General features: G+C 43.8%; 1 protein-coding gene across 1 annotated transcript in view; it reads right to left on the bottom strand.

The window, feature by feature from the left end:
• The window catches only part of HIVEP1 (HIVEP zinc finger 1), a 142373-nt gene that overhangs the window by 99793 nt on the left and 15479 nt on the right, over positions 1–27101 (bottom strand). The window contains 2 exon segments of the mRNA XM_014557482.2: positions 19315–19457; positions 26219–26644. Of these exon segments, the coding sequence (XP_014412968.2) occupies positions 19315–19354 (40 nt within the window). The 5' untranslated portion in view covers positions 19355–19457; positions 26219–26644.

The following is a 27101-nucleotide window of genomic DNA, read 5'->3' as shown; positions in this document are numbered from 1 at the left end:
ACTTATTTACAAAACAGAAAGAGACTCACAGACATAGAAAACAAACTTATGGCTACAAGGGGGAAAGCGGGGAGGGAGGGATAAATTGGGAATTTGGGATTGGCAGATATAAACCATTATGTACCGAATAAATAAACAACAAGGTCCTTCTATATATATAGCACAGGGAACTATATTCAATGGCTTGTAGTAACTTGTAAAGAAAAAGAATATGAAAAAGAATATATATATGTATATAACTGAATCACTATGCTGTACACCAGAAACTAATACAACAGTGTAAATCAACTATAATTTTTAAAAGTTAAAAAAAATATAAAGGACATCAACACAGCTCAAGTCACTAAAACATAATGAATTTGCATGACATTAATCTCTAAGAGATACATCATGTTCCTTAATTTTTTCAATATAGGATACTTTAAGAAAAACAATAAATGGCAGAATTTATCATTTAGATTTTATAATGTTGAAAAATATTTTTTTAAAAACAGTAAAACACGGCTACCACCTATTGCATACACAAAATTCCTTATATCCAATAAAACTTATTTCCCAGCTACACAAAACCACATTATTCACAAATATGTTTTTATTTAGCTATAACCTATTACTCAGCAACAAATTGCTAAAGGGAATATAGTTTCGTGGATCAGGACTCAGAAGATCTAATTTTTGCCACTGGTTCATGTAAATCTCAAGAAAATCATCAATGATCAATACATGAATGGCCACAACAGTAAATACAAAAACCTACACAGACGAGCACGTTTTCTGTGCACTTCACCATGTTTAGCGAACAGCAAGACAACCAAAAGTTCAACAATTTTGAGAATGGGGAACAACTAACAAGACACATTGCTCCTCCTGTACTCAGAAGCAGCAGCTGTGGGCTGAAAATGAGGCAGTCCTTTCCATCCTTCGAGACACACACACCTGACCCCTGCATGCTCCCCACTGTTAAATTCACCCTGGAGATAAGATGGTTGTTGGAAATGTCCACATCGCCCACGTTTCACACATCACACTTTATCTGCACTGTCGCCTCTGCTCAGATCACCTCCTCCCAGATGATCTGACCAACTCTATCATTCACCAAGACAAGCTCTTGCACAGTCTTCTCTGTAATGTCACTCTTGTAAACTGTATTTTGAGCTGAGTGTCCACCTAAAAGATCATTTAAGATCACCCAGGGAGCTCCACATGCCTGGGGCTAGGGCAGTACCCAGAACACAGCCCGAGGAGCTACACTGCAGAGTCACTTCGCACAAGCTCAATCAACATCTGAAAGAATTTTAAATTCTCACAATGCTGCTATGCTAACAAAAGTATTTCCACAAAGACCAGGTAATTGTAGATTTTAATACAAATATTTTTACACATAACAAGCATTTTTCATCTTTCCAAAGGATCTCAAAAACCTATGACTTTTAAAGTCTGCCAGTGCACAGGCTCACTTCATGACTCCACGTTAAAGGGCACACAAGTCACTTCCACCACTTCGCCATTAAAGATAACACCAAGGGACTATCTCTCAAAAACAAGTATCTTTGCCTCTGACAAATTATTTCTTTGGGATAAATTTCAAGTGGTAGAAAACCTGGGGAAAGGGGTTTATTTAAAAGGGTTTACACTCAGGTTTATACCCCTTTAAAGCTCCACCACGTCATCAACAACAAATGATTACACTGGCTCCCCACAACCTCAGGAGACCTGGGTGTTGAGGGTTTTTTAATACCAAATTCATTGGTAAATAAAAATGATCTCTATCCAATTTTTACTTTTTATTACTGAGAGTAATTTTTTCAGTTATAACTTTATCATTTCTAGTTTCCTTTGTCCATTTAACTATCATATTTTCTTATATGCTGAAATAAGCTACCTTCAATATTAATTTTGTCTGTCAGCCCTGAGATAAATATTTTATACTTCTGTATCTGCCATGCCTTTTATTTCAATTCTAATTCTCCAAACCTGGGAATGTAATCTCCCCAGAGTCTGATATGTTTCACATTTCTTACTTTTTTTTTTAATATTTTGATTTTCTATGTGTCCACTCTTTAAAATTCATGTCGACTTGCAGGGTGAAATTTCAGTACCTTCCTTCCCAGGCACCGACTTGCTTAATCCCAACATCATTTTTAAAAGATCCTTCCCTGTTTGTCCAAATGCTTTCATGTGTGTATAATTCCAAAAGTGTAAATGTTAGAAAATAAGATTCACTTTGGAAATGGATTTTAACACCAACTTTGCTGATAAACACACAGGTCCACAGAGCAAGGGGTACGTGAAACGTGAAATGTACTCTATGCAATTTTTCTCTGAAATTATACGATCGCAATTCTTTCCTAAAACAGCAATGCACATAAATTTGAAAAAGATAAGGCATTATTTAATACTACATTGTCTCCACTTTCAATAAATCCTACAGGCAGAATTCTGTAGAATTAATCTGGATACTTTTGGAAAGATTAAGCTGTTATTCCACTGAACAGAAACACCATGATTTATTTTATTTTTTCAAATAACTGGGGAACATACTGATCAGCTTTCAGTGTCACCGATTAAACCCACAGATCAATCTAAGCCAAGGCCAGATACGGGTCACACCCGGACAGACTCTGCTACATACGCACACATGCTGTATGTAACTAAAAATAATAATATCCACATCCATGAGGTGTCAGTAGTTCTTCATACATTTGGTACCAAGGGCTTGATTCACACAAACGGTATTTTCCCCAAATCTAACATGTGTCCAGCCCCCGTGCTCACTTGAGTTGTTTTTCCAGGGTATTTTCGTCAAGATCCTGCACTTACAGGGCTTTTCCAGTGACAAGTCAGGTCAGATGCCACAAGCAGCCCGGCCAACCGTCATGTGGAGAAACCACACCAACCACCAAGCCGCTCTCCTTAACCAAGTCTCCCACCACTGAATCCCTCTTTCCTCCCTTTCAGGCTCCCACAGTGAAAGGAAATCAGAAAATAGAAGAAAAAAATGTAGGTTTTATGCACTACCATGGGGCTTGGTGAATTAGTTCAACACGGACACAAGAAGCAAAGAGAACCCCTGGGGTTCAGGGGTAGCTTCCCCACTGAACCGGGGCGCACCGCCTCCCTTCCCAGTCTCCCCTGAAGCTCCAGGGGCCCCAGGGCACCGACCACTTCGCACTTGTCCCAGCTAGGGGCTCGTCTTGCCGCTCCTCCTGAACCACAGGGCTGTAGGGGCTGGACTTCAGGCTGGGGTCCCTGTGGGTTCCTCCACAGCGCTCAGTGGGCACGGGGCCTTGCACACTTACTCATCAAATGTTTGCTGGGCATGTGGAACAAAATATACAATCTACAAAGAATAGAAAGTCTAAACCTTTACTTCATTTAATAAAACTCTTCTAAAATTTTTTATTAGAGATACTGCTGCCAAAAATATGGTTTGTAAAGCCTGCAGCGGAAGAAGTAATCATTTTTATGAACCCGTTATAGACCTGTTGCAAGAGACACATTTGTGTCAGTGTTTAATAGAAGCTACATGAATATATAGCTCTGTCCTTTACTCCTGCCACAAATGTGCTAAAGGACCACTTAATGTTAACAAAATCCATTATTTAACTAGAGAACTTGGCTGTATCATGTACGTCACAGGCATGTGTGAGTTGTTAAATCAGACCTCACTCCAGACAGCATGGGCTGCATCTGTAAGGGCCAGGGGACGGCCTGTGAAGCAACTGCCTGACCCTGTCTACCCCGGAACCAGCAACTTCCTGCTTTCACCTCACAGTGAAGGAGCTCGGAATCCTGATTTCCTGCATTTCTAAATTCTGCAGTGTCAATATTGCAAAACTTACAGCTTTATTTTCAAGTAGTTTATTTTACTCTTGATAAACACATTATTCACAAGAAACACATTCTTCAGAAGAAAATTAAAGGCTTCTGAGAAGTGTCTAGAAATCTAATTTTTTTTAAATTAAGAAAAAGCATCACAAAACACTCTGGCATAAAGTACTCTGCCAGAGTTAAGTCAAATGCCAAGCAGGAGGAATTGTTAACTTCTCAGTTCAATGCATTATATGGAAGTACGGCTATTATTAAGAGGAGCTGGATATACCATAGTCCAATCACATCCTTTCCAAAACCAAAGACAGTACTAAAACCTGATGTCACGAAAGTCACCACTGTCTTCGTATTAACAAAAATATCATAGGAAAATAACATAGGACCAAAGTCGCCACCACTTCCTCCATATTAGTGAAAATATCATAGGACAGAGCCTCTGAGGTTGAACAGAGTGAGCTCTGGTCCAGCAAGATCCAAGAAAATTTCTCTGCAAAAGTGATAATCTCTACTAGAGAACCGTTTTGTCCCTTCCAATCATGTTCTGAGAATGTCTAGATAATGATCTGCTTTCATTTTACAGACCTCCCTGCAAGACAATCTCACATACATATGCACTCTTTCACTACAAAGAGGCTGTAGAAAGTTTCATGGTCACTTACGAACACATAAAATTTAGATTTTAGAAAGGAAATCACTATGAAATACTGGGAACATTTGGATATCTGGAAAGAGCATTCAACCAAAGGCACTCGAGAAAAATATATTGTACGCTTCAATTACCATATAAATACCAAAATTATTCAATAAAAGGAGTGGAAAACTTAAGATGCAAAGCCAAATAAAGCAAGCAGCAGATAATCTGATAAAAACTTACCAAAACTACTTTCCCAACCACAAACGTGTTGGGTGGGTACACTAACATTTACTAAATACCTACTATGTGCCAGATCTGTGTTATTATATTTCATCTTCACAATAACTCATCAGGTAGGTATTATTACCCACAACTTAAGGTGAGGAAACATAGGCTCAGAGGGGTCAAGTAACATTCTATAAATCACACACCTCGTAAGTTGTAGACTCAGGATTCAATCCTGATTCCACAGCCCCAGACTCAAAAGCCCTTGCTTTTTTTTTTTTCCCCCACTAAACCACACATTTACTGATAGAAGCAAAAGTTATCAATGGGCTAATATTTATATGAGTCGCATAGATTTAAAATACTAATAACGGCTTCAATAGTATCCTAAAAACACAGTCATCTCATCTGTTCTATCTTTTAAAAAGCAACCAGTTTTTCAGCCAACTTGTTGGGTGTCTATGAGCAGTCAGGTAGCAGCTTGTTAAAATACATGTGGGACGTGATGTCCACAGGGCCCCAGGTGGAGCCTGCCACATGGGGACCCTCTGCACACTGTCAGAGGAAGTGCAGTGATGACAAAATGAGGTCAATAAATCCCCTCCCTAAAACACAACTTTTAAATCAAGATAAAACTCAAAACAATCAGGTCAGCACTCTGGATGTCAATGAAGCCATACACACACAGAAACGCTTCTTCGTGAAAAGCAGGGAGCTTCAGGTTAAGACCAGCACAGCACAAGCCCCGGCCCTTCTGCTCTGGGATGTTCCCGTCCTCTCACCCTCAGCTCCGTCAGCGCAAAGGTTCGACCGGCTTCACTGCCATCGCCAGCTTACCTCGCTAGGTACAGGGCACACTCAGCTAAGGAGGCGATCTCATTACAAGAGAACACAAAGGCCAAAGGTTCTGCGAACCTGGGGCTGAGGTCATGGTAGGTCAAGCAAGAGACCAGCAGGTCTCACGGGGGCTCCAGGAGGTGACACCACAGCGCACTTGGTAACACTCTCCACAGATGTCCCAGGCTGACCGGAGATTCTGTGCACACATTGCAGATGCCAGAGCGGACTCCTGCCACCCACATAGCCCGCACCTACACACACAAAGACGCTAGAAGGTCGGGCTGGAAAGTAAAAGCCGGGGCGGACACGACAACCACCTGGAACGTGAATGTGCTCCCAGCCCACACATGCTCCAACCACAGAGAGCTAAGGCTTTACTGATTCCATGTCAGCCTCTGGTCAGTCTTTGGCTGAACACAAGACTATGCTGCCACCAGGGTGACCCTGGGAAGCTAGGCTGAAAAGTCGAAACAAGAAAACAAGTAAACAAAAATCAAGCTGAACAGAGACATCAGCAACCACATGATATGGGAGAGACAGCCTTCACAGACTGATTCCAGGAAAGTCACTAAACAAAAAACCACAGAAATAACAATGAGCAGACAAGAATCAGAATCCAGAGTTGCTACAATCTATCATGTGAAATGTAAGATATTCAACAAAAAACTTGGAGATATGAAAAGAAACAAGAAAGCATGACCCATATGCAGGGGGAAAAAAAAGCAGTCAATAAACTGTCCCTAGTAACCCCAAATGTTGGATTTAACAGGCCAAGACTTCAGAGTCGCTATTATATGAATATATACATTCAAAGAAATGAAGGAAACCATGTTTAAAGACTTAAAGTATGATAATAACTCAACGAATAGAGAATCTCAAAAAAGACATAAACTGTAAAAAAAAAAAAAAAAAAGGAGAGAGAGAGAAAACCAAATGGAAATTGTAGAGTTGAAAAGTACAATAAATGAAATGAAAGTTTTACTAGAGGGGTTCAACAGCAAATTTGAGATGGCACAAGAAAAAAGTCAGTACAGTGGCGCAAAGGAAATTAACCAATCTGAGGAACAGAAGAAAAGATCAAGGAAAAATGAACAGAGCCTCAGAGACCTGTGAAGCAACATTGAGCTTCCCAACATATTTGTAATGGGAGAAGAGAAAAGGATGGAAAATATTTGAAGAAATAATGGCCTAAAACTTCCCAAATTTGATTTAAAAAAAAAACAAAACCCACTAATCTCCACATCTAAGAAGTTAAAAACTCCAAATAGGATAAACACAAAGAGATTCACCCCTAAACACACAGTATACAAGCTGCTGAAAGCCAAAAACAAAAGAGAAAAACTCGAAAACAGCAAGCAAAAATAATTCATCATGCAGAGAAAACCAACACGATAAACAGCTGATTTTCTCATCAGAAACAATGGAGGACAGAAGGCAGTGGGACGTCCACAGTGCTGGGGGAGGCAGGGGGAGCACCCAGCCAAGAACTCTATAACCATAAAACCACTTTTCCAAACTGAAGGAGAGAAGAGATACCCCATGATTTTTTTAAAAAGATAAATTATTGCTAGAAGATCTGCCTACAGCAAAAATGCTATATGAAGTCCTTTGGGTTGAATGGAAGTGACACAAACAATAACTCAAATTTACAAGAAGAAATGAAGATTGCCAGCATGATAAATATAAGACTCTTTTAATATTTTTTCCTCATTTCTCAAATTCTTTCTCATTTCTTCTCTTAAATTCTTTAAAAAGCATAAGATAATATAAAACCATAATTTAACACTATATAGCTGGGTTTATAACATATTGGGATCAAATATATATGACAATGATAGCATAAAGGGAAAGAAAGAGACAAACTGGAACAAAATTAGCAGAGCTGTTAGCATTATTCTCAAGTAGACAGTAATACATTAAGATGCATATTATATTCTTTAAAACAACCACTAAGAAAATGACTCAAAAACATAGTAAAAACAATAAAAGCAACAGGGAAATCAAAATTGTACACTAAAAAATATTTAACACAAAAGAAGTTATTGAAATAGAGAAAAACAAAAGTATGAGGCAAATAGAAAAGAAGTAACAAAATGGCAGACAAAAATCCAGCAATAACAATAGTTACATTAATGTGAACGGAATAAACACCACATTCAGAAGACAAATCATCAGAATGGTTAAAAAAGCAATTCCAACAACATGCTGCCCACAGAGACATTATCTTAGGTACAAAAAAACCAAAGGTTTGAAGTAAAAGGACAGAGAAAGATACATTACGCAAACAGTAATGCTAAAAGAGCTAGAATCAGAGATTAATTTTATCAGGTAAAACAATGTTAACCACCAACTTGACCCAAGCGGCATTAACAGAAACACCAGCTAACTGCAGACTTGGACATGACTGCTTACAGCAACATTTTTCATAATAGCCAAAAACTAAAAGCCATCCAGGTGTGTCCACCAACTGGTGAATGGATAAATCAAATGTGATACGGGTCATACAACAGAACATTACTTAGCAATAAAAGGTAACAAAAAAACAGACACATGCCACAATGCAGATGAATCTCAAACACATGCAAACTGAAAGAAGCTAGACATAGAAGTCTACTAATTATATGATCCCATTGTATTAAATGTCCAGAAAAGGCAAACATAACACGCCAGAGAGCAGACCAGGAGCTGCCTGGGGCCAGGAACGGGAGTGAGGATTGACGACTAACAGCTCAGGGAAACTTCGAGGTAGGATGGACATGCTTTAAGACCGGATTGTTTCAAATTGTGTAAAGGTTACACAACTCTATACATTTACCAAATATCATTGAACTGTACGCTTATAATGGGTGAGTTTTATTGCATGTAAATTAGATCTTAACAAAGCTGTAAAAAAAAGATACATTGTACAGGGGTTTGACTGAGGAACTACACACTACTGTCTGAAGACTGACAAAGGCACTCCTGCCATGAAAGGCCACATCACCAAATACAAACTTAATGCGAACCCTCTCGTCCAAGATGTTCGTGTGAATGCTAGGCGTGTAACTCATCACTTGTGTGGCACTAATTCCATCAAAACATAACATGAACTTAAAAACTATCAACAGCTAAAAGGCCAAATAATGCATTGAGCCCCTCTGTCACACAGTCCCACATCTGCTTATGGATGTTAATTGAATATTACTTATACGCTCACTCATCAAATGTTTGCACAGCTGTCTGAACTTGCATGTGTAAGCCATTATGGTCTTTGTAGGTCTTCCACTATAAATGTCCTGGGAAACAGGGGCAGAGCTGTTGAACTCCACAGTGTGTCTGACACATCACAGCAGGGCCTACAGAACTCCAGGCTGAGGCCTGAGTCACTGCGCCACCCTACAGCCCTCTTCCTTTCACTTAGAAAGGCAACGGGTTAAGAGTTCCTGATTCTCACTCCTTTTTTGAGCCATGTACTAACACCAGCATGTACCAAAGTAAAGAGGCTAATGTTCCAATGTGTCTGCGGAGAATTAACAGTGCTTTCAAAAGCATTTCCCAAACTACTTAAATAGTTATTATGAACTCAGCCGAGCCTGTCGTTAACACAGGGTAGTTAAACTTGAGCAAAATAAAGCAAAATGAAACCAGAACACAAAAATTGTCATTTCCTCTACTCACACTCATCCCACTTCCCCCAAACCACCAGAAATAAAGACCTGCTTGGAGATGAAAGAAGGTGTTGGAGATAATATTGAGAATTCGGACGTACCAGATATTTAATCACATTCAAGAGTGATGTCTAACGTGTCGGCGCAGTTATCACTGGACGGATTACCTGTCCCGTTACCGAGGCCCCGTTCCCGGCACACCGCCCCCATGTGGCAGGACTGCCTTTTACAGCCCCCCTTTCAGAAGGCACTCCTGTTTCTCTGCAGAACAATCCTTTACAAGATGTACAGCACTGGAAATCACTGCTTACAGTAGTAGATATTTTTCCACTACTATGAATTAAATATAGAGGTGACTAATGGGGACAAGACAATCAGAAAAAGGACAGTGCTCTGACAGAACAGTTGGCTCCCTGACGACCCAGGCCGTTAGGGTGGAGCCCCACTATCCTAGCATCAGAACATCAAAAACAGCTGAATTTTTTCCGCAAGACCGACTCAACCTCGAAGGCCCCACCTTCACCTTAGAACTACAAGCAAAGGGACTTCTTCCCAAAGACCCTCATGTACCCAGGCAGCAGTCCTCTACAGAAAGAGTGTTCTGACTTATTCCTAAACATAAAGGGGCTTATAAATAAGTAATCTACTCCTCTATTTCCTCAACAGGGGTCAGCAGACTTTTTCTGTAAAGGCCTTGGGAGCCATTTGCAACCCCCCGCCTCTGCTGCTGTGGCGTGAAGGCAGTCAGATTACGTGGAGATGAACAGGCATGGCTCTGCTCCAATAAATCATTACGTTTACAAACACAGGTGGAAGTCTGGATTTGACCCCTGGACTGTAGTCTATGGACCCCTGCCTGGAATAACAGCTATTTAAAGCTAAAAAGGAAATTATGGATCAACATCACCCTGCCCCTAACGCTGCCTGCTCCCGTGCTTTCTTCTCACTGAAGAAACTAAATTCAAGTTATTTGCTCAATGTCATGTATTACACTTTTGCTGTTCTGGTCATGTGTGAGAAGATAATTTTCTGAAATAAGACAGAAAGCGAGAGAGACTTATTCTTTTAACCTACCATCCTATTTCCTGGATATCAACAAATACTGGCCTAGGTGGAGATGTGTTTGTTTTTGTTTTTAAATACACTTTATTTTTTGGAGCAGTTTTAGGTTCACAGCAACACTGAGCAGAATGTACAGTGATCTCCATATGTCCCCTGCCCCCGACACACACCAGGGCGGTACATGGGCTACAGATGACGAACCCACCCACCACCCTCATCCACAGTCCAGAGCTGACATCAAGGTTCACTCTGGGTTTGGACAAATGTTGAACAGCACGTATCCACCATCACAGCATCATACAGGATAGTTTCACTGCGCTAAAGATCTTCTGTGGGAAGGCTGTTTTTTAACTTCAAAGTATCATAAAATTAAGTCCCTAGCCTTTGACATATCTTCTGTAAATAGAACTCAACTTGGCAATTTTACAATTAACTACACATATCAAAACTAAAGTTTTCTCTCCTCTCCTCCCTTCAAGGTCATTGAGAAATCTGCTCTAATCAGGCAAACTAGACCAACAACCACTTCTGTATGATCTTTCTTCTCTTTCCTTCTGCAAAAGTCTCAAAACAACTTATTTTCTCTATCAATCTATCCTTTTCTTTAAAAACGCATTTCAAAATGCCACCTCCTTCAGGTTTTCATGGAGAACAAAGTTAACTCCTCCAAGAAGTAGATTTTTGCATTGCTTTTACCCAGCTCAGATTTTAATTTTTTTGCTCTGTTTTCCTTCTGAGAACTGCATACTGCATGTACCATATTACTCGAAGTCATCAATGTGTTGCTTTATATTGCCTTTACATCTTTTTCATGTGTTTGAGGACATATATTTAAAACTGTTAGAAAGAGGGTAACAACATTTATTGTTCACTACTAAAATGAAAGACTAATAAAATCTCCGAACTTTGATCTCCTACCCCTAAAAGTGGTTCTTCATTTGCCCTTTCACCCACCTCTGATCTGGATACAGGTCCGCCTAAAATAGTACACTTTTATAATTTTAATGTTTTCATTAGTTTTCCCAGAAATAGTTTCTAAGCCTTTATGTCCGAAATTTCAACCTTCAGGCTGAGACCCCCGTTTAAATATTGCCACTCTCCACCTTAAGCAAGACATATTTACTTTCAACTACATTTTACTAAGCAAATCATGTAAGCAAACATCTTTGATGGAGCAACTCTTCTTTTTCTCTTGAAGAGCTTGGAAGTTCCCTTGACTGTTTGCGATGGGAAGTCCAGCCTGGACTATGGTATGCAGCCACAACTCTCAAATGGATTCCCAACAATTAAAGACTTCAGGGCAGGGGAAGGTGCTTCCGGAGTAACGCCGGCTCTCCGTACTACGCCTGACAAGCCTTAGTTTGTAACTGGGGTGGAGAGCACTTCCCAGCTCTTACTCTGACCAGGGAAGCTCTTTCTACTCTCAACAAGTCTAAGCACGAGAGTCCAGAGCAGAGGCACTAGAACCGCCTGGCCGCGGGGCCCTGGGCAGCCAGCAGCGTCTCTGGGCCTCACTGCCACGTCCATACATCTCACATGGTTGTAAGAATTAAAGGAGCAGACGTGTCAAAAGCACTTTGAATAGAGCCTGATACCCAGACGTGTGGACAGGCTAGCTCATCTCATCACAAAAATGACCTATTGCAACCTCCCTCCTGCTGCCGGCCCACAATAAACCGTAACTATGAGACGCAATAGGATAAAAAAAACTTCTAAAGACTACTCCACAAATACCATCTCAAACAAGGCACAAGTAAGCTGCTCAAGATCAAGTCACTGACACTTCTCTGCCCAACTTTCTCACTTGTAAAATGAGCACCATGAACTAAATACCTCAAAGGCCCACCTTCCCAGATGCAAAACTTGGGTAATTCTCTTGAAGACGCATCTGAAAAACTAACAGTTGGAGAGAGAACACCCTGGCATTACTGATCCACCTTCCAGGTCCATGTGCAGAAGCCCAGTTCATCTTACTTATTATTAAACTATCAAACTCTGCCCCAATTGTATGCTGAATCCATTTCTATGTGGATACTATAATATTAAATGCTAAATGCTGACTGTATCTTTCTTCACCGGAGAATCAAGTTGGAAGATAAGCACATATAAATAAGCTTACTTCAAAATACAAAACAATACAAATGTCTCAGTAAATTCACTCTAATCATATAGGCACACGGAAATACTATATGCACATAAACACCTAAGTATCCTAACAATCAAGCTGTGTATGTATTAAGTGGATGTAACTCCTAGACCACTATGGTTCCATTTCACACGTCCTGACTGCTATTCCAGTTCAATAAAAGTAGCCAACTATTCTGTGATCACTATATTTTTTGAATACTTTTTCACAGCAGCACAGCCTTACAATATTTTCTGGAACAAAACTCACCATAGAAAATTCCTAAGAATCTTCTAAAAATCCTTCATTTTAAAGTTATTTGTAAAAGGTCACAATTAATGCAATGTTGCACAAAGTATAAGCTTTAAGCCTAATGGTCAAAAAGAACTTCCTTCTGGAAGAATGATCTGAGTACTTGAGCAGGGAAGAAAGGACCTATTTGGTGATAAGTTTTTGTGCAACAGTGAATAATAGCAAACAGTATTAGAAACATCAAGTGCTTTATAAGAATACCTTAGCATCATTTGTAATTGGCACATTATTAGTATGTAAAAAATGCTGTTTTTCAAAGAATGTTTTAAAAGAATTAAATATGTAAATGAAAAAATAAGGCACTTTATTTACAAAACATTTTTTCAGATAACACAGGAATCAACTTTAGCACAGACTTCTTCAAATTAAATTGCATTCTAAAATGTGGACCTTTAAAATGTATGTATGTGATAAGAAGTTTCATGCACATTATGTATTTTTCTGTTCTATAAAATTATACCTCATCAGAACACATCTTCTGCAAAGACGTTCTAAAATAAAATCGTTACTCTAATTAATAGTATTATTACATTTTGAATTTACTTTTAAAAAGAAAAAAGCATTTGGTTATTGTCAATAAGCACTCAAAAAAATCAGGTTCTCAGTATGAGCTGAAAAGTAACTATCTGGAAAAAAAAATGGAAGGCTTGCTATATTAAGTCTACTCTATTTTTACCCTAGTCAAACTAAATAATACCAGCTACTTACAGGGTAATTCCTAACAACTTCAACTGCTTTTTCACCTGTATCATAAAAACTATATTTTAAGTTATTATTCATTTCCTTCTAGCTACAGTCATTTACAGAATTTATTTTTTGTAAGCCATGGGGTTGTTTTCCCTACACAGATTTTCTGACCTCTCAAATCTTAAGGCTGTCGGCACAGAACTGCTGACCTAACATTCAAATGTGAAAAACAACGCATAAGCAGCTGGAATTCCCTCTGAAAATCATCAAAATTAAACCTATTCTACAGATAAGCTCAACAAGATGATGCCCACATAACAAGAAAACATACGATTTTATAAAACCATCACTGGAGTGGGCTCATGCGCTGATGAAAACATTCACATTAATCAGACGAGTCCTGCAAACCCTGCCGGGTGTCCATGGTATCACACAGGAGGGGCGTGGGGGATGGCGAGATGGTACCGTCCGAGAATCCTAGATCTCTGAGGATAGCTCGTGCATTTCACTTCTATCCCACGTGACACTGCTGTCAGGAGTTTTGACAGTAGTTCACTTACGATAAAATAGAAGACCTTACCATCAGTTTCCTGAGAACTAGGTGCAGCCAGAACAAATGACGTATTTTACTTCATTCAGTGCTGTCGAAAAATGAGGCAAGGTTAGAAAGCAAACCAAGGCGGCCGCGCACTGGGTAAGAATTTCCTTTTCACACAGTTGTCTGCACTGACCTCTTTTCCAAATCCCAAGCCTTGAGGAGTCAGGACAAGGAGGAGGAACGTCAGTGGTCAATGCTGAGCACAAGTGTATCTTCCTCTATGCAGTTTATCAAAGCGGAATTAAAGGGTTCATGTAGGTATTCCTCGGTTCCCTCTGTTTGCAAAGCGTGTGCAACTCAAGAGTTTGACATAAACCAGTTCCTTACAGAAAGTAACAAACAGCTCTCTGGATTGAGTGTTTACCCAGTGTCAGGCACTGTGCCAAATGCTTACACTTGCCGTATCAGCTAATCTTCACACATCTCTATCTCACAGAGGAGGAAACCAACATTCACCGCTTGCCCAAGGCCACACAGCTAGCCCAGGACAGCCTAAAGCCAAACTCTTTACCGTTACGTTAATTAAATGTACCAAAGGGTTAAACTCTAGGAATCCTATGGTGAAACCTCACATAAAAGTTAATAACTACTTGGGTTATCGTTCAAGGAGATTCAAATTTTATACTAGAATAGGCTTCTTTATCAGAGGCTACCAAATATCGTAAGAATCATTTGCTACTTGAGGTTCCAAAAAAACATAAATTCCATGAGTGCAAATCATCTTTAACCCTCTAGTCTGCTAAAAAGCTAACACAAATGTTATTTTGTTGAGCACAGATAGAAGACTAAAACAGTCCCTTTGACATATAATTTATATCTAGCTAAGATGACAGACCTGCAGAATAATTATGACGCAGTGTCAAAAGCACAACATGGCAGCTGCAGACACAAGCCATGGAAGGCCACTGTGGGGTGGGGGACGCGGCGGGGGGAGAGGAGGAAAGGGGAAAACTCAAAGAAGTACTGAAATCTTCCTTAGTAGACACATCTCCCACACAGAGTGGAAATGGGGAGGTGGGGAGGGCAAAGAGACACTTTCCAGAAAGAAGAGCAACAAAGAAATGCTGGGTTTGCAGGCTGAGCTCCTGAAATGGGAAATGACCAATTATGAGATACACAGGAGAATGAGAAGGCGGTGAGGACAGTGTCCCGGCTCAGTTCCCGACTTTGGACCCCATCTTCTGAGGCCATGGGCAGCCACAGACCCCATGTGTGGATCTCGGCTATGCTCTGATCACCCTCCTGAGCGTTACTTCTCATGCCATAATAAAGCTGGCTCTCTGAGGGGAAAAAAGCTCTCCTCTCTTGCAATGCGTTCAGAGCCAAATGCACTCAACCAATAAGAATGAAAAGCAGCCACACCAAATTCTCAAAATATGCTTTGCAAAAGGTTAATCCTTAGTATTTTCCACACTAATTTCCAATCTTAAAGTCAGTGAGTCTTTGAAACCCTAGGCCCAAATACAATGAAAACACCTATTTTCTTTTTTTTCTCCAAAGCTTTGAAATGCATTCACAATGATGACTGGAATAATACAAAAACAGCCCTTCACCTTAAAAGGTCAGACATGGAACCCCTGCAAGTCCCCAGTTCCTCCATTACATGCTACCCAAGCGTCCCAGGAAAGACCTGGGACGGTGGTGGTCGGGGGGAGTGACGGCTGGGGAGGATGGAGCTGTCTCACTGTCACATTCGTCACGACCACGTGTGGGACTCCCACCCTGGAGTTTGCCACAGAGTGGCCGAGAGCCTTCTCCAGGGAACCTAGGACAACACATAAAGCCTTTCTTCTCAACACCAGGTGCTCCTCTCATGCTCTTCAGAAATTCGTACTCAGCCTCACAAAGGAAATGTCAGTGTTCAACTCTACCCACCCACACGGTGCCGACAGGCACCAAAGACAAAGGTTCGACCTGGTTTCTGTGGCGAAGGGTGAAGACACTCAGCAAACCCCACTCTCCCGAACTGCACAGAGCACCCATCTGTCGGTCTCAATTATGCCCCCAAAATTCATATCCCACTTAACATACCAGTTCTTCTCACACCTCTCCACGGAAGATCCCCTAGCATCAGAGAGGTGGAAACCCACCTCCTTACGGGAGCACACCCTTTGATGCCTAATTTGAATCTAAGCCAATGTCCTATGCACAACAGAGCCCTGTATTGTATTTTTTATACTTGATAATACTTTAACACAGGAATACACACACGTGGTTTACTTACATTCCCCCAAGTGAAATTCATCTTCCAGAAAGTTACATATGTTTATCCTGTGGCTCTGCACGTCCACAGGAGTATACCAACCTCCGCGGAAAGCCCCACAAATAAAGTAAAGTAAAATTATATTTTAAAACTGCCATGGAAGCAAAATAAACACATAATTTCAGATTCTTCACATGTAAATCTTTCATTATTGACTTAATTACCAAGCACAAGACAAATATTTTACATTTTCTAAGGAAGACTAAAAAGAGGCAACATGTTTAGTGAAAAGTCCTAACATGATGGCATACGGAGCATGAGTGATGAGCCGGTCTGACTTCCTCTCTCCCCTTGTCAGAGCTAACTTTGTGAGCTAGGTCTGCCAGAAGGCAAAGCAGTGGGTCACAGGGAAAGTGAGACAAACACGATATTCCAGCTGTCACAGTGAGATTCTAAAACGTCATTCCTCAGTATCTATGGGGGACTGGCCCCGGACCCCCGTGGACACTAACATCCTGGTCCCTTCACTTCCTGGCTTTAAGGTTTAGGGGATGGGGGAGTACAGTTCTTAACTTTTTTTGTGTGCAATGTATATCTTTGCAGTCTAGTAAAATCTATAGACTTCTTCTCAGAATGCTTTTTAAGTGCATAAAGCACAGAGGCTAATAAAAAAAGAAACCAACTACAACAAAAGGCAGCTCTTAAATACTAAAAAATACATTTGAGAAATTGCCCAAGTCCCTTAAATAAGATGGTCTAGTACAGTCAGCCCTCAGTATCCATGGGTTGTGCATCTGAGGATTCACCCAACCCACAGTTGAAAAAAACCCACATACACGGGGACCCTTGCAGTTCAAACCCTGTTCAAGGGTCAATAGCAAATGCTAAAAAATTCATTTTAGGAGCTAACATTTACCTGCTTACTTTAACACCCAAATTGTACCCAGGGATAGAGTCCTCATATACATTTTTAGAAGGCAAGCGGAAATTTTAAAGGTGTTCTTGCCTTTGTCCTTAGCTTACTTAGGTTTTCCCAACGGGAACAGCTCAGCTCTCATTCTTCTCAGCTGAGTGAGCCAACTGGCTCAGACACCACCTCTTCCACGAGGTCCCCCTCCTCTGAGCTGGGGAATCTGCCGTCCCGCCCACATGGCTGTAGTAATGTCTTGTGCTAATCTACTCTGATCTCTCCTTCAGTGGCTGAGAGTAACTCTCCTCCCTGAATAGAACTTCTTACGCTCTGGTCATGGACAATAACTTACATATAGTAGCCTGGGTTCCCCAAGGTGCTTCCTCAGCTCCTACCCCAGGATGAAATGCACTCACCCTGTCTTGTCAGCCTCCTGGATAATCTCTCAGCCTTAACAACCCAATTCAGATGTTGCCTTTCCTTCCCACCCCTGCCCCTTTCAAACTAGCCCCCCACAATCGGGATGTAGTATCATCCCTGACTGACCTCTGGGGGAATCTCTGAAGCCCTGCTCTTCCCTCACTGCATCCTCCTGGCAGGGCCCGTGTCTGATGATCACTTTATTCCTGCCACCTGGAACAGCAGCACGTGAGGCTGTTCAAAAACAGCTGCTGAGTGGTACGATGATTTGAGACAGAAAGGAAATGAGCCTATGGCCTAAAAATCTGCCTTTCTCTGGATAGCCACATTACCCAGAATATGATAAAGTATGTATTTTAAACATGAAAAACTTTTATGACCGAATGAATAATACTTCCAGATCAATCATGTATTCATTCTTTCAATGAGCATTTGGGCTCCTTAATAGTAGCTGCCAGGAGCTGTGCTGGGCTAGGGCCCCGCCAGCCCCCACGCTGCCTCTGAGCACAGGGATCAGAACAGGATGCCCTCTCTAGACAGATGAACTACAGAAGCTGGGCCCAGGATTCCACATGCCTGCCTCAGCTGGTCGTGAGCAAGAGGCTCTGCCTACAGGAGCAAATGAGAGGAAGTCCTTTAGGGGCCTCAGATGCTAGTGAGGGAGACAGGCAAATACCCAGTCAGTTCTCAACGTTTTCTATGTGGCCCTGAAAAATCAGACTTCCGGATACAACACAACGTACTCCCTCTAAATCCTCACCTCACTAAGCAGTGGGACTATAATCATCAATTTGAACCGGGGCCAAGGCATCCCCCTATGCCAGCAGAGAGTTCTAGTACCTTTAGGAAACAAGCACTGTTTCCAGATTCAAGCAGGCCTCATAACTGACTACATTGTCAATTATAACCTCATAGTGACTGGCCAGATCATTTCACCAAGGAATACTTTCAATTCATTTGTTTGATTTTTAAGTCATTTCTTACTTTGCATGTGCTGGAGACTATTTTTTCTGTAATTGTAAATATTTCATAAGATACTTTACTCACTTAGGAATTATTTGCTTTAACAGTTCTTTGGTTAACACTACTACTCTCTAATCTACTAAAGTTAAATACAAAAGATAATTGCTGTTCCCAGCTGCTAAAACACATCAGAATAAAACAAATCTTTTAAAAACAGTAAGCTAAAATAAACTGACTTTCTTAATGTTAAAATATCTCTTCACAGTTAAGAGAAAATGCTTTTTTGTTTTTATACGGAATGTATATTATACACAAATATATTTTTGACCAATTGCTTCCCTATGAAAAATGTATCAGTTTACCTATTTTCTGAGTTCTGCAAATAATGATCTGAGTTAATGTCAACTACAACTCTCTTCACTTCTTGTTAATCTAATGTACAGAGTAGTACAAACATAAATGTCAAAAGAAGTATGGGGGAGGGGGTGAAAAAAATTCATGGTGATCCAGCTGGCAAAGAATATCCAACCATTCATTTAAGACTCCTCTATCCAAATAAGGTACCTGTTAAGAGATAGTAAATCTCAGACTTTAATACGCACACTAATGGTTGGGAAGGCATTGTAATTTAGTCAAATTCGACTAATTCATTCAACAAATATTTATGAAGCATCTCCTGAGAGACAGGAATTGTGGGGGCAGGTGGAAACGAACCAGAGAAATGGAACCAGTGCTCCTGGGGCCAAGTAACCATGAAGCAGGGTCACCATCCAACAAGCTGCCATTCCTGCCACTAAAGAGATACTTCATAATACAACTTATTACAAACTCTACTTTTATTTAATACAGAGCCCTACCTCTTAGATTTCTGGGATGAATCTGTTTAGTTCGAGGCATCTTCTTTGATTCAGGGGCCCCTTTTCCTTCTTAGAAACTGTAGGAAGAGCAGGTCACAGAAAGGTGGCTCCATACACCTAATGTCCATCAATTAATCCATGTGCTGAAAAAGAAAAACAGTCACGTTTCACTACCTGCAAAGGAAAAAAAGACAGTTCAAAAGTTATAGCTTAATATAGCACTAATCTAAATTTAACAAACGGTAGCCAGGCTGAAGACCACTGCAAACCATTACTTCCTAACTTTTAATTAAACACAGGACACGTCCTTTTGCCACTATCTGGGCTTTCCCATTAAGAAAACAGGAGAAAAAATATCACTGTCCCTTTACCAAAAAAGAGTGAAAAAGTGAATTGTTTTAAAGTCACATTACAAGGTACCATTAAAGTACAGCATCAGGCTATAAAAGAGCTTTGCTGCATATAGTACATGTCTAACCATCTGTAAGTTCTTTGGGGACAGACAGGGACCATGTCTCATTCATTTTGTTTTACTGAGTTAACTCAGTTAATATGTGTGGTTGCTATGGGGGGCTGTTCCCCAGTTCTTCCAGTTCCCCCTTCAAGCGCCTGTTAGGACTGTACTTTCTGCCTCCCTATGTTTAACTAGAATGTGTGACCAGTTCTGGCTAATAACCAGTGAGTGGGAGAGGCAGGCATCACATCCAGGCTGGAGCGTTCAGTTATCAAAGCAAGATCTCTCAGAGATCTCTTCCCTGTCCGCCATGGGACAGGCACTGTTCTAGACAGTGAGTCTGACAACACCGAGCTGAGCTCTTGCCAAGTCAACACGACCATGTGGCATAAACACAAAAGAGATCATTATTATTTTAAGCACTGAGGTATGAGAGTTATTTGTTACTACGGCATAACCCTGTCCTGACTTACACATTTTAAACACAGTGATTGGAAATACAGTAACAATCCAAAACTTAATCATCTCTTGTCTCAAATCAGCTGCCTGTCTCCTCTTCCACAAGATCCTCAAGGATCCTGGGGCTAAAATTTTAGTTTTAGCTTCTTTTGATAAGGCTGATAAGCAAAGCCCAAGATGATGTTAAACATTAAATTATGTTTCATCACTAAGCAAGGACACAAGAATGGAATACGAATGGTTTAGAACTTTCATAATACCCAGTACTGTAGAAAAAACAATACTTACTGAGCACCTACTGTGTGCCTATGTACTTCCTACACATCACCTAATTTAATCCTAATGATAACTGGTTAGGTAGCTATCATTTATCCATTTTATAGATAAGAAAATTGAGACAGGAACCTGCCCATGGTCAGCAAACAAGGAATGTGGCACCATGTGCCTCATGTACTTTCAGCATTTATTTCCTTGCTGGACGTAATACTTGCCCTGGGGCTTTTATTCAAGACACCGTACAGCACAAGTCATGACTATTTTGGGTTCAAACCAGACTGAGTTCAAAGTTTGCTGTGTGGCCTCATTCAAGGTACCTAACCTCTCTGAAGATCAGATTTCCTGACTGTAAAACTAGGAAACAGTACGTACCTCACTGGGTTGTTGCAAGGACTAAACAAAACAATGTAAATGCTTTGATCACTGCCTAGTACACAAAAATATCAAATATTAATTCTCCTCAAGAAAGCCTCTATGGGAAAGGCTGTATATAATATCTCACTATAAGATTTTAGAAATTTATGGTTTCAATACAACAGAAAAGAAACAGAAGGGAAGAAGGCTATAATTAACTTCAGAATTTTATCCCTGATAAGGCGGGATGTGGGCACCGCACAAAAATATTTGCAATTTTTTAACTGCATGGGGGAAAATATGAAATAGGATGGTCCAATCTATGTACTTCATCGAACACTGTGCTAAATGATCTGTAAAAAACATGGTTCGTCAACTCCCTGCACCGAAGACATCCACCATTCAACTGACGAAGCCCCTGTTTCAAGAGTATTTAGAGACGTCAGGGCCAAATAAATTGTACGAATGCTTAACTCTGTTTCTTGTTAAAGCTGTTAAATGATCACGATATTTCGAAGTTTTAAAAGCATGAACTCCGACAGTAATTCAATCACGTGACCCCATAGGATCGGGAGCCTGCTCTTAAAACATGCAAATTTCCAATCAGTACCAGCTTTCCGCTACTCTGTTCAGTGCCAACCCACTGTCCCTAGCTGTCCATCCCAGGTTTAAATCCTTGTAGGCAGGGAGTCAGTATTTTCAAAGACAGCAGCATTGTAGAGATGAACACGAATGACAAACCGTTCCTTTACAAGAAAGATACACTACATGGAGCAAAAACATGACACGATCAAAAAGCGTAGACAGTTGCAGAGAAAAAACATGAATGAATGTGGAGGGCGGAGCCTGGGAAAACCCCTCTGCAACGCTGCACTGAACAAAGCGCTTCGCATGCCAGGAGGAGGGGGGAATGGAAGTGCCAGCTCAGGAAGGAGCCTGGAGTGGATGCGGAGAGCAGGAGGAGGAGGACGAGATGAGGCGAGTTCGGCAGCCCTGAGACTCCTCCTCGCCGCCAGCTCCGCCGCCGCCCCCTCCCCTCTCCAGCTGCAACTCCTTCCCCAGCCCGACCCCAAGGCGAGCCTGAGCCGACCCGCGCCCAAACCCACCGCCCTCTTCCCAACTGCAGCAGGCGCGTTCTCCCAACCCGGAAAGAAACTACCCAGGTGTCGGGAGTAAACAGATACTTAGAGCAAAGAACGAAAGGAAAAGAAAGCCACAAAGCCGGGAGGTTGGGAAGCCGAGGCCTGGTCTCCCTAACCACCTCCCCCCCCTTGCAAAATGCGTCTGCGGCTGGAACGCGAGTGGGGAGGCTGGGTCCCTCCGTACCTGCTCGGCTCGCAGGACCGCAGTTTGGGCCGCTCACGCGCAGCGAGGGCACCCTGAAGTGACAAGAGTCTCCCACACGCAGCCATCCCCTCTGCAAGGTCGGCGATTGCACACACACGCACACACACACGCGCGCCCGCACGCCCCCCGCCCGCGAAGAGGGATGTGGTCCTGCCACCCTCCTCCCGCCGCCGCTCCCTCGCCGCCCTCCCAGCTGCAGCGCCCCCACCACGGAGCCCGCGCCGAACCTGCTGCCAGGACGCCCGGCGGGGCCGCTGCCGCTGCAGCCGGCCCCTGGAGCTGCGCTGCTGATGGCGGCGGCCGCAGCCCGGAATCTCCGCGACCCCCGCGCAGCAGCGGCGGCGGCGGCGCCTGGGATCCCTCCTTCACTTGACAACCCCAAACACAAACATAACCTCCTTCGGCTGCTGCTCCAGGTCCCCTGGCTCCGTCCCCCTCCCCGTCGCCGCCCCAGCAGCAGCCACACTAAAGGCCGGCGACTGGCACTCACACCACCCAGCGCTGAAATATTAAACAGGGGAGCCGACCGGGGGGCGGGAGGGGGAGCGCGGGGCTCGCGGGCGGGGGCCGCAGGCGCCGGGCGGGAGAGGCGGCCGCGCTCGCCGGCGCCCGGGGCAGCGGCATGACCGCTGCCGCCGCCGCCGCCGCCGCCGCCACCAGGGGAGGGGGCATCCGGGGGGCCCGGCGGCGAGGCCGGGGGCGCGCGCCGCGGCGAGGCGGGGCTGGGCGGGCGGACCCCAGGGCCCTGGGGCCCGAGGCTTGGAGGGCGGGCGCGGGCTTTACCTCTCCCCGGGGCAGAGTAGGGCACGTTTAGCGTCTTTAGGGGCGACGGGAGGAGCGCGGGCCGGCCGGCGCGAGGGAGGGAGGGCGAAGGTCGGAGGCTTTCCCGTGGGTGGGCGGGGCGGCAGGGGATCCCCGGGGGCGGGAGGCGGGGAGGCCACGGGCAGCGACGCGCGGGCGGGGGAGGGGGCGTCCCCCGGCGGCGACCGAAGCGGGGGCTTCGCTAGGGGAAGGGCGGGGGTCACCCCGGGCGCGGAGGCCCAGCTGGACTGGCACGGCCTCCTACCCCCTGGGGTAGGGGTGGGGTGGGTGACCCAGCTCGAGGTTCGTGCGGAGCGCGGAGTCCCGGGTCTCCCCAGCGGGGCGGGCCCAGGACTGCGCCTCCCCACCGCCGCCCGCCCGGCCACGGCTCCGCCCCGCCCGGCCGCCGCAGGGACAGCAGGGGGGCGGAAGGAGGCGGCAGAGCGGCCCACGGGGGGAGGGGCGGGGTTAGGGACGCGAGGGGCGGGAGCCCGGGGTCGCGCTGGCTTGAGGACTGGCGCCTCGCGGGGGCGGAGGGGCGGGCCCGCTGGTCACGCGGCCCCGGGAAGGCCTTGCCGGGTCGCGCAGTTGGGGGCGGTTGGTCCGGGAAGAGGGGCGGGGACGAGTGGGGCGGTAGTTTCTCTTTACCGTCTCTTTACTTTCTAAAGCAGGATGTGGGCCGGCCCGGTGACGTCATGGGGTCTCCCAGCCCCGCCCCCCGCCCGGGCCGAAAGGGGGAGGGTAAGGGAGAAGGGCGGGCGGGAGGGTTGGGGGGTACCCCAAGGGGGTTTCCTCAGCAACGCGTTGAGGGAAGGGAAAAGTCATTGTGAAACTTGAAACTCATTAACTTTGAAAAACAACTTTAAAAAAAACGGGAGGGGGGCCGGCTGTTGGGTTGAAGGGTGGAAGGGGACGTATTAACCCTGAACTGAAATGAAACTACTTTTTGGTGGCGGATGTTCTATTAAAAGATTGAGGGAAGCCAAGGTTATTCCAAAGGCCGCTCCAATGCCCGCTGGTGGTTCCCAGAGCCCGAATTGCGAGCGCTGTTAACCCTTGCCTGTCTGCCTGACAGCTTGGGGCAAGGAGGAGAGGGGTCTTTGAGGTCAGGAAAGGGGGTTGTGGGTCTGGACCGCCGAGCTGGTCCCAGGGACTCAAGGGAGGAGAGAAAGGGGGAAGAGGGAGTAATTACCATAAACCAGAGTTTGGCCCCGGCTGCTAGAAAGCAATAGAGGAAGCAAGGAGTGGAAATCTATGGAAAAGAAATCAGGAGGGGCTGCACAAGGGTAACGATAAAGGTTTTCGGGGTGAGACCTAAAGAACGTTAGAAGTTTGGGGCGCAGAAATTCCATATGTACACCTAAAGAAGCAGGCACAGTGACTGGTTTAAGGAGCCACGCTGAACTTGGGAGGACTAAGGTGAAACAAAAATTTTGCGCAGAAGAAATTCTCAGATAAAACCAATCTGCTTTCCCCTTTTAAGGAATAAAAATGCTAAACGACCGTACACCCACTCTGCTGGCCATGTGTGCAGACTTGAATTGTTTTGTTCCCTGGGGCTTCCATAAAGACATCTAGGTTTTTCCTGCTGGGGTTGACCCCTAAAATTCCCCTGAGGAAATCCTACCTCTAGCACATTTGAACTAAGTAAAGCTTAACGCACCAGAATGCGAATGATTAAAAATGGAATACTCAATAATGGCGAGCTTGTAATAAAAAAATAATGTAATGTAAAGAGGGGAATATACCTGTGAAAAACTGGATTTGGTCATAAGAGCAAAGAGCAGCCAACAACTACCTAAATTTGAAATAATGTTTAGCATACTATGCTTCCAACCTTGCAATAAAATAATGCAGTTTTTTCATTTTCGATGTGATAAAACCATCTCTTTTATGAAATGAAATGACACCTAATGGATTGCAATCACCAAAAAATTATGTAAATACCAGTTTGCAACTTGAATTAAAAAAAATATCAATTTAAATGTGAAAGTATCCCTAATTTGTCAGGAGATTAAGATTAAAGTAGCTTGATGATTACTGATTCTACTTTGTGTCACCTGCTAAGTCAAAAATGCTAACTGAATATATTTTTAACCCAATAGGTGTCGACCATCACAAATGCATAGTGTGAACACAATGTTTACATGGGATTTGGCATTGCTGTGAACTTTCTAACAAATTAAACATGAAATCTGGAGTTGTAATAGATTAATTCTGTCATTTCAATTTGTTAAAGAACTTTTTTCTTAAACAGACTATTCACAATTTAACTTTCTTGAGCACCAACTTAATATTTATCTTTTTTGTGATATATACAATACCGAACAGTTTCCCATTTTCTGTTTTCGAGTTTTCTAAATTCAGTTTCTTTTCCTAATTCTGCCTAAATTCTGTCTACAATTCTAACTTCCTAGTTATCAGAATGCAAGGAAATCCAACTAAATAAAGTGGCTAGTTTCGGCTTAATTATTTTGTGGCAAATTGAATACAACTTCTCAAATTTAATCTTATAAACGGAATGTGGTGGAAAATAATTTTTTTGAACCACAAGATAAATGTGAATGACAAGGAGCAGTTTGAACTGTCAAAAATTCTGTAGCAATGGGGGAGGTGATCGTACTCTGAAAAAAAAAGGCGGGGGGGGGGCTTCTAGGACCCCATTTCTCTTTGGCTGCACCCCTCCTGGCCGTGAGAGTGCTTCTGGAGCCCCCGTCGGGAGTGAGGTTCAAGTGAGGGCAGTGTCACTGGGAGGCTCTGCACACATTTTCCTTGCAGAGCCGTTTTGGGAGAACACAAGTCCCCCGTGGGCTTTCCGCGGGGCTCCGCCATCCCGCCGCGTCCACCGGGCTCCGCGCCACCCCGCCGCCCGCGCGCCCCCTGTCCCGGTTCCCACGCGGCCGCCTGACCCGCCCGGCTCGGGCTCCCCCCTGGCGCGGCCCCGCGGCCCCGGCCCTCCGCCCTGGCTCGGCCCGGCAGCGCCACCGCCACGCGGAGATCCCGGAGGTTCCTCCCCGCTGGCCGCCGGGTCACGCCGCCGCCCGTCCCTCCCCTCCGCCCTCAGAGCGCGCTGGGCTTTCCCGTCCACCGGCCGAATCCCCTCCTCCTTGGGGCGACCCGGCGACAAAACCTGCCCCGCACGCTCTGCCAACTCTGCCCCACACCCAGGCTCTTCCCCAGCCAGACGCCAGACAAAAGAACCAGAAAACTTACCCGAACTGCCACGCGAAAGTCTGATCCAAAGCTTCCTGGGTTTAACTTTTAATTTTAAAAACAACAAAAGCAGAAACCAAAAGCCTCCTAGGTTGGAAGTGGGCGTGAGAGGAAATGCGAGGGGGAGGCGCTTCTTTCCCTCGGCTGCTTTGGCCCCCCCCCTTTTCTGGCCCCTGCCTGGGGCTTTGATGTTATCTAGTGCACCGCCTACATTGGGTTTATACCGTGGGCTCCGCGCCGAGCATGATACACAGAAATTCGGCACTTTATATGCTGGTTTATAAGCAGGTGGTCACGGTAAAAGGATTCCCACTTCTTAACCCCGCGGGGAGAAAGGAGCATTTACCCCGCTGCCCTTTGTTACCTGGACTGAAATGAACAATCCACCCATCTAGTAATCCTGAGCGCTGCACCTTGTGGCATTTTCTGTTAGACACACAAAAAAAGAGGCCTTCAAAATTAGATTCATTTTCCCTCCACTCAGCACAAACTTAGAACAAGGTGATATTGTACGTTTTCTGAGGCTTTGTTTGGTTTTTAGATCTCAGTTTTGAAAGTAAATATTATTTCCCTTCTAAGATAGACCTACAGACTTGAAGAGACAAGATACCTCTGAAGAAAACTCCATAATAACACAGCTTTCATATACCATTCTTACAGATCAGACTCTCCCAGCACCCTCCCCCTCACGTTACGGAAAGCTTGTAACTGTTAATTTTATCTTACTTAACTGGACACTAGCAGAAACTGCATATATTTTTACATTAGATTAGTCGTCTCAGGACCATCACATAAAAGCACTAACAAAGGGTGCTTTTTTTTTTCCTTAAAAAACAGGTTAGTAATCAAGAAATATTGCACGTTCTGCCATTCAGGCTTAACC

Source organism: Camelus ferus, chromosome 20, assembly GCF_009834535.1.
Source record: "Camelus ferus isolate YT-003-E chromosome 20, BCGSAC_Cfer_1.0, whole genome shotgun sequence".
Taxonomy (NCBI): domain Eukaryota; kingdom Metazoa; phylum Chordata; class Mammalia; order Artiodactyla; family Camelidae; genus Camelus; species Camelus ferus.
Note: the sequence above shows the minus strand (reverse complement) of the source record. Positions and strands in the feature narration are given on the sequence as shown.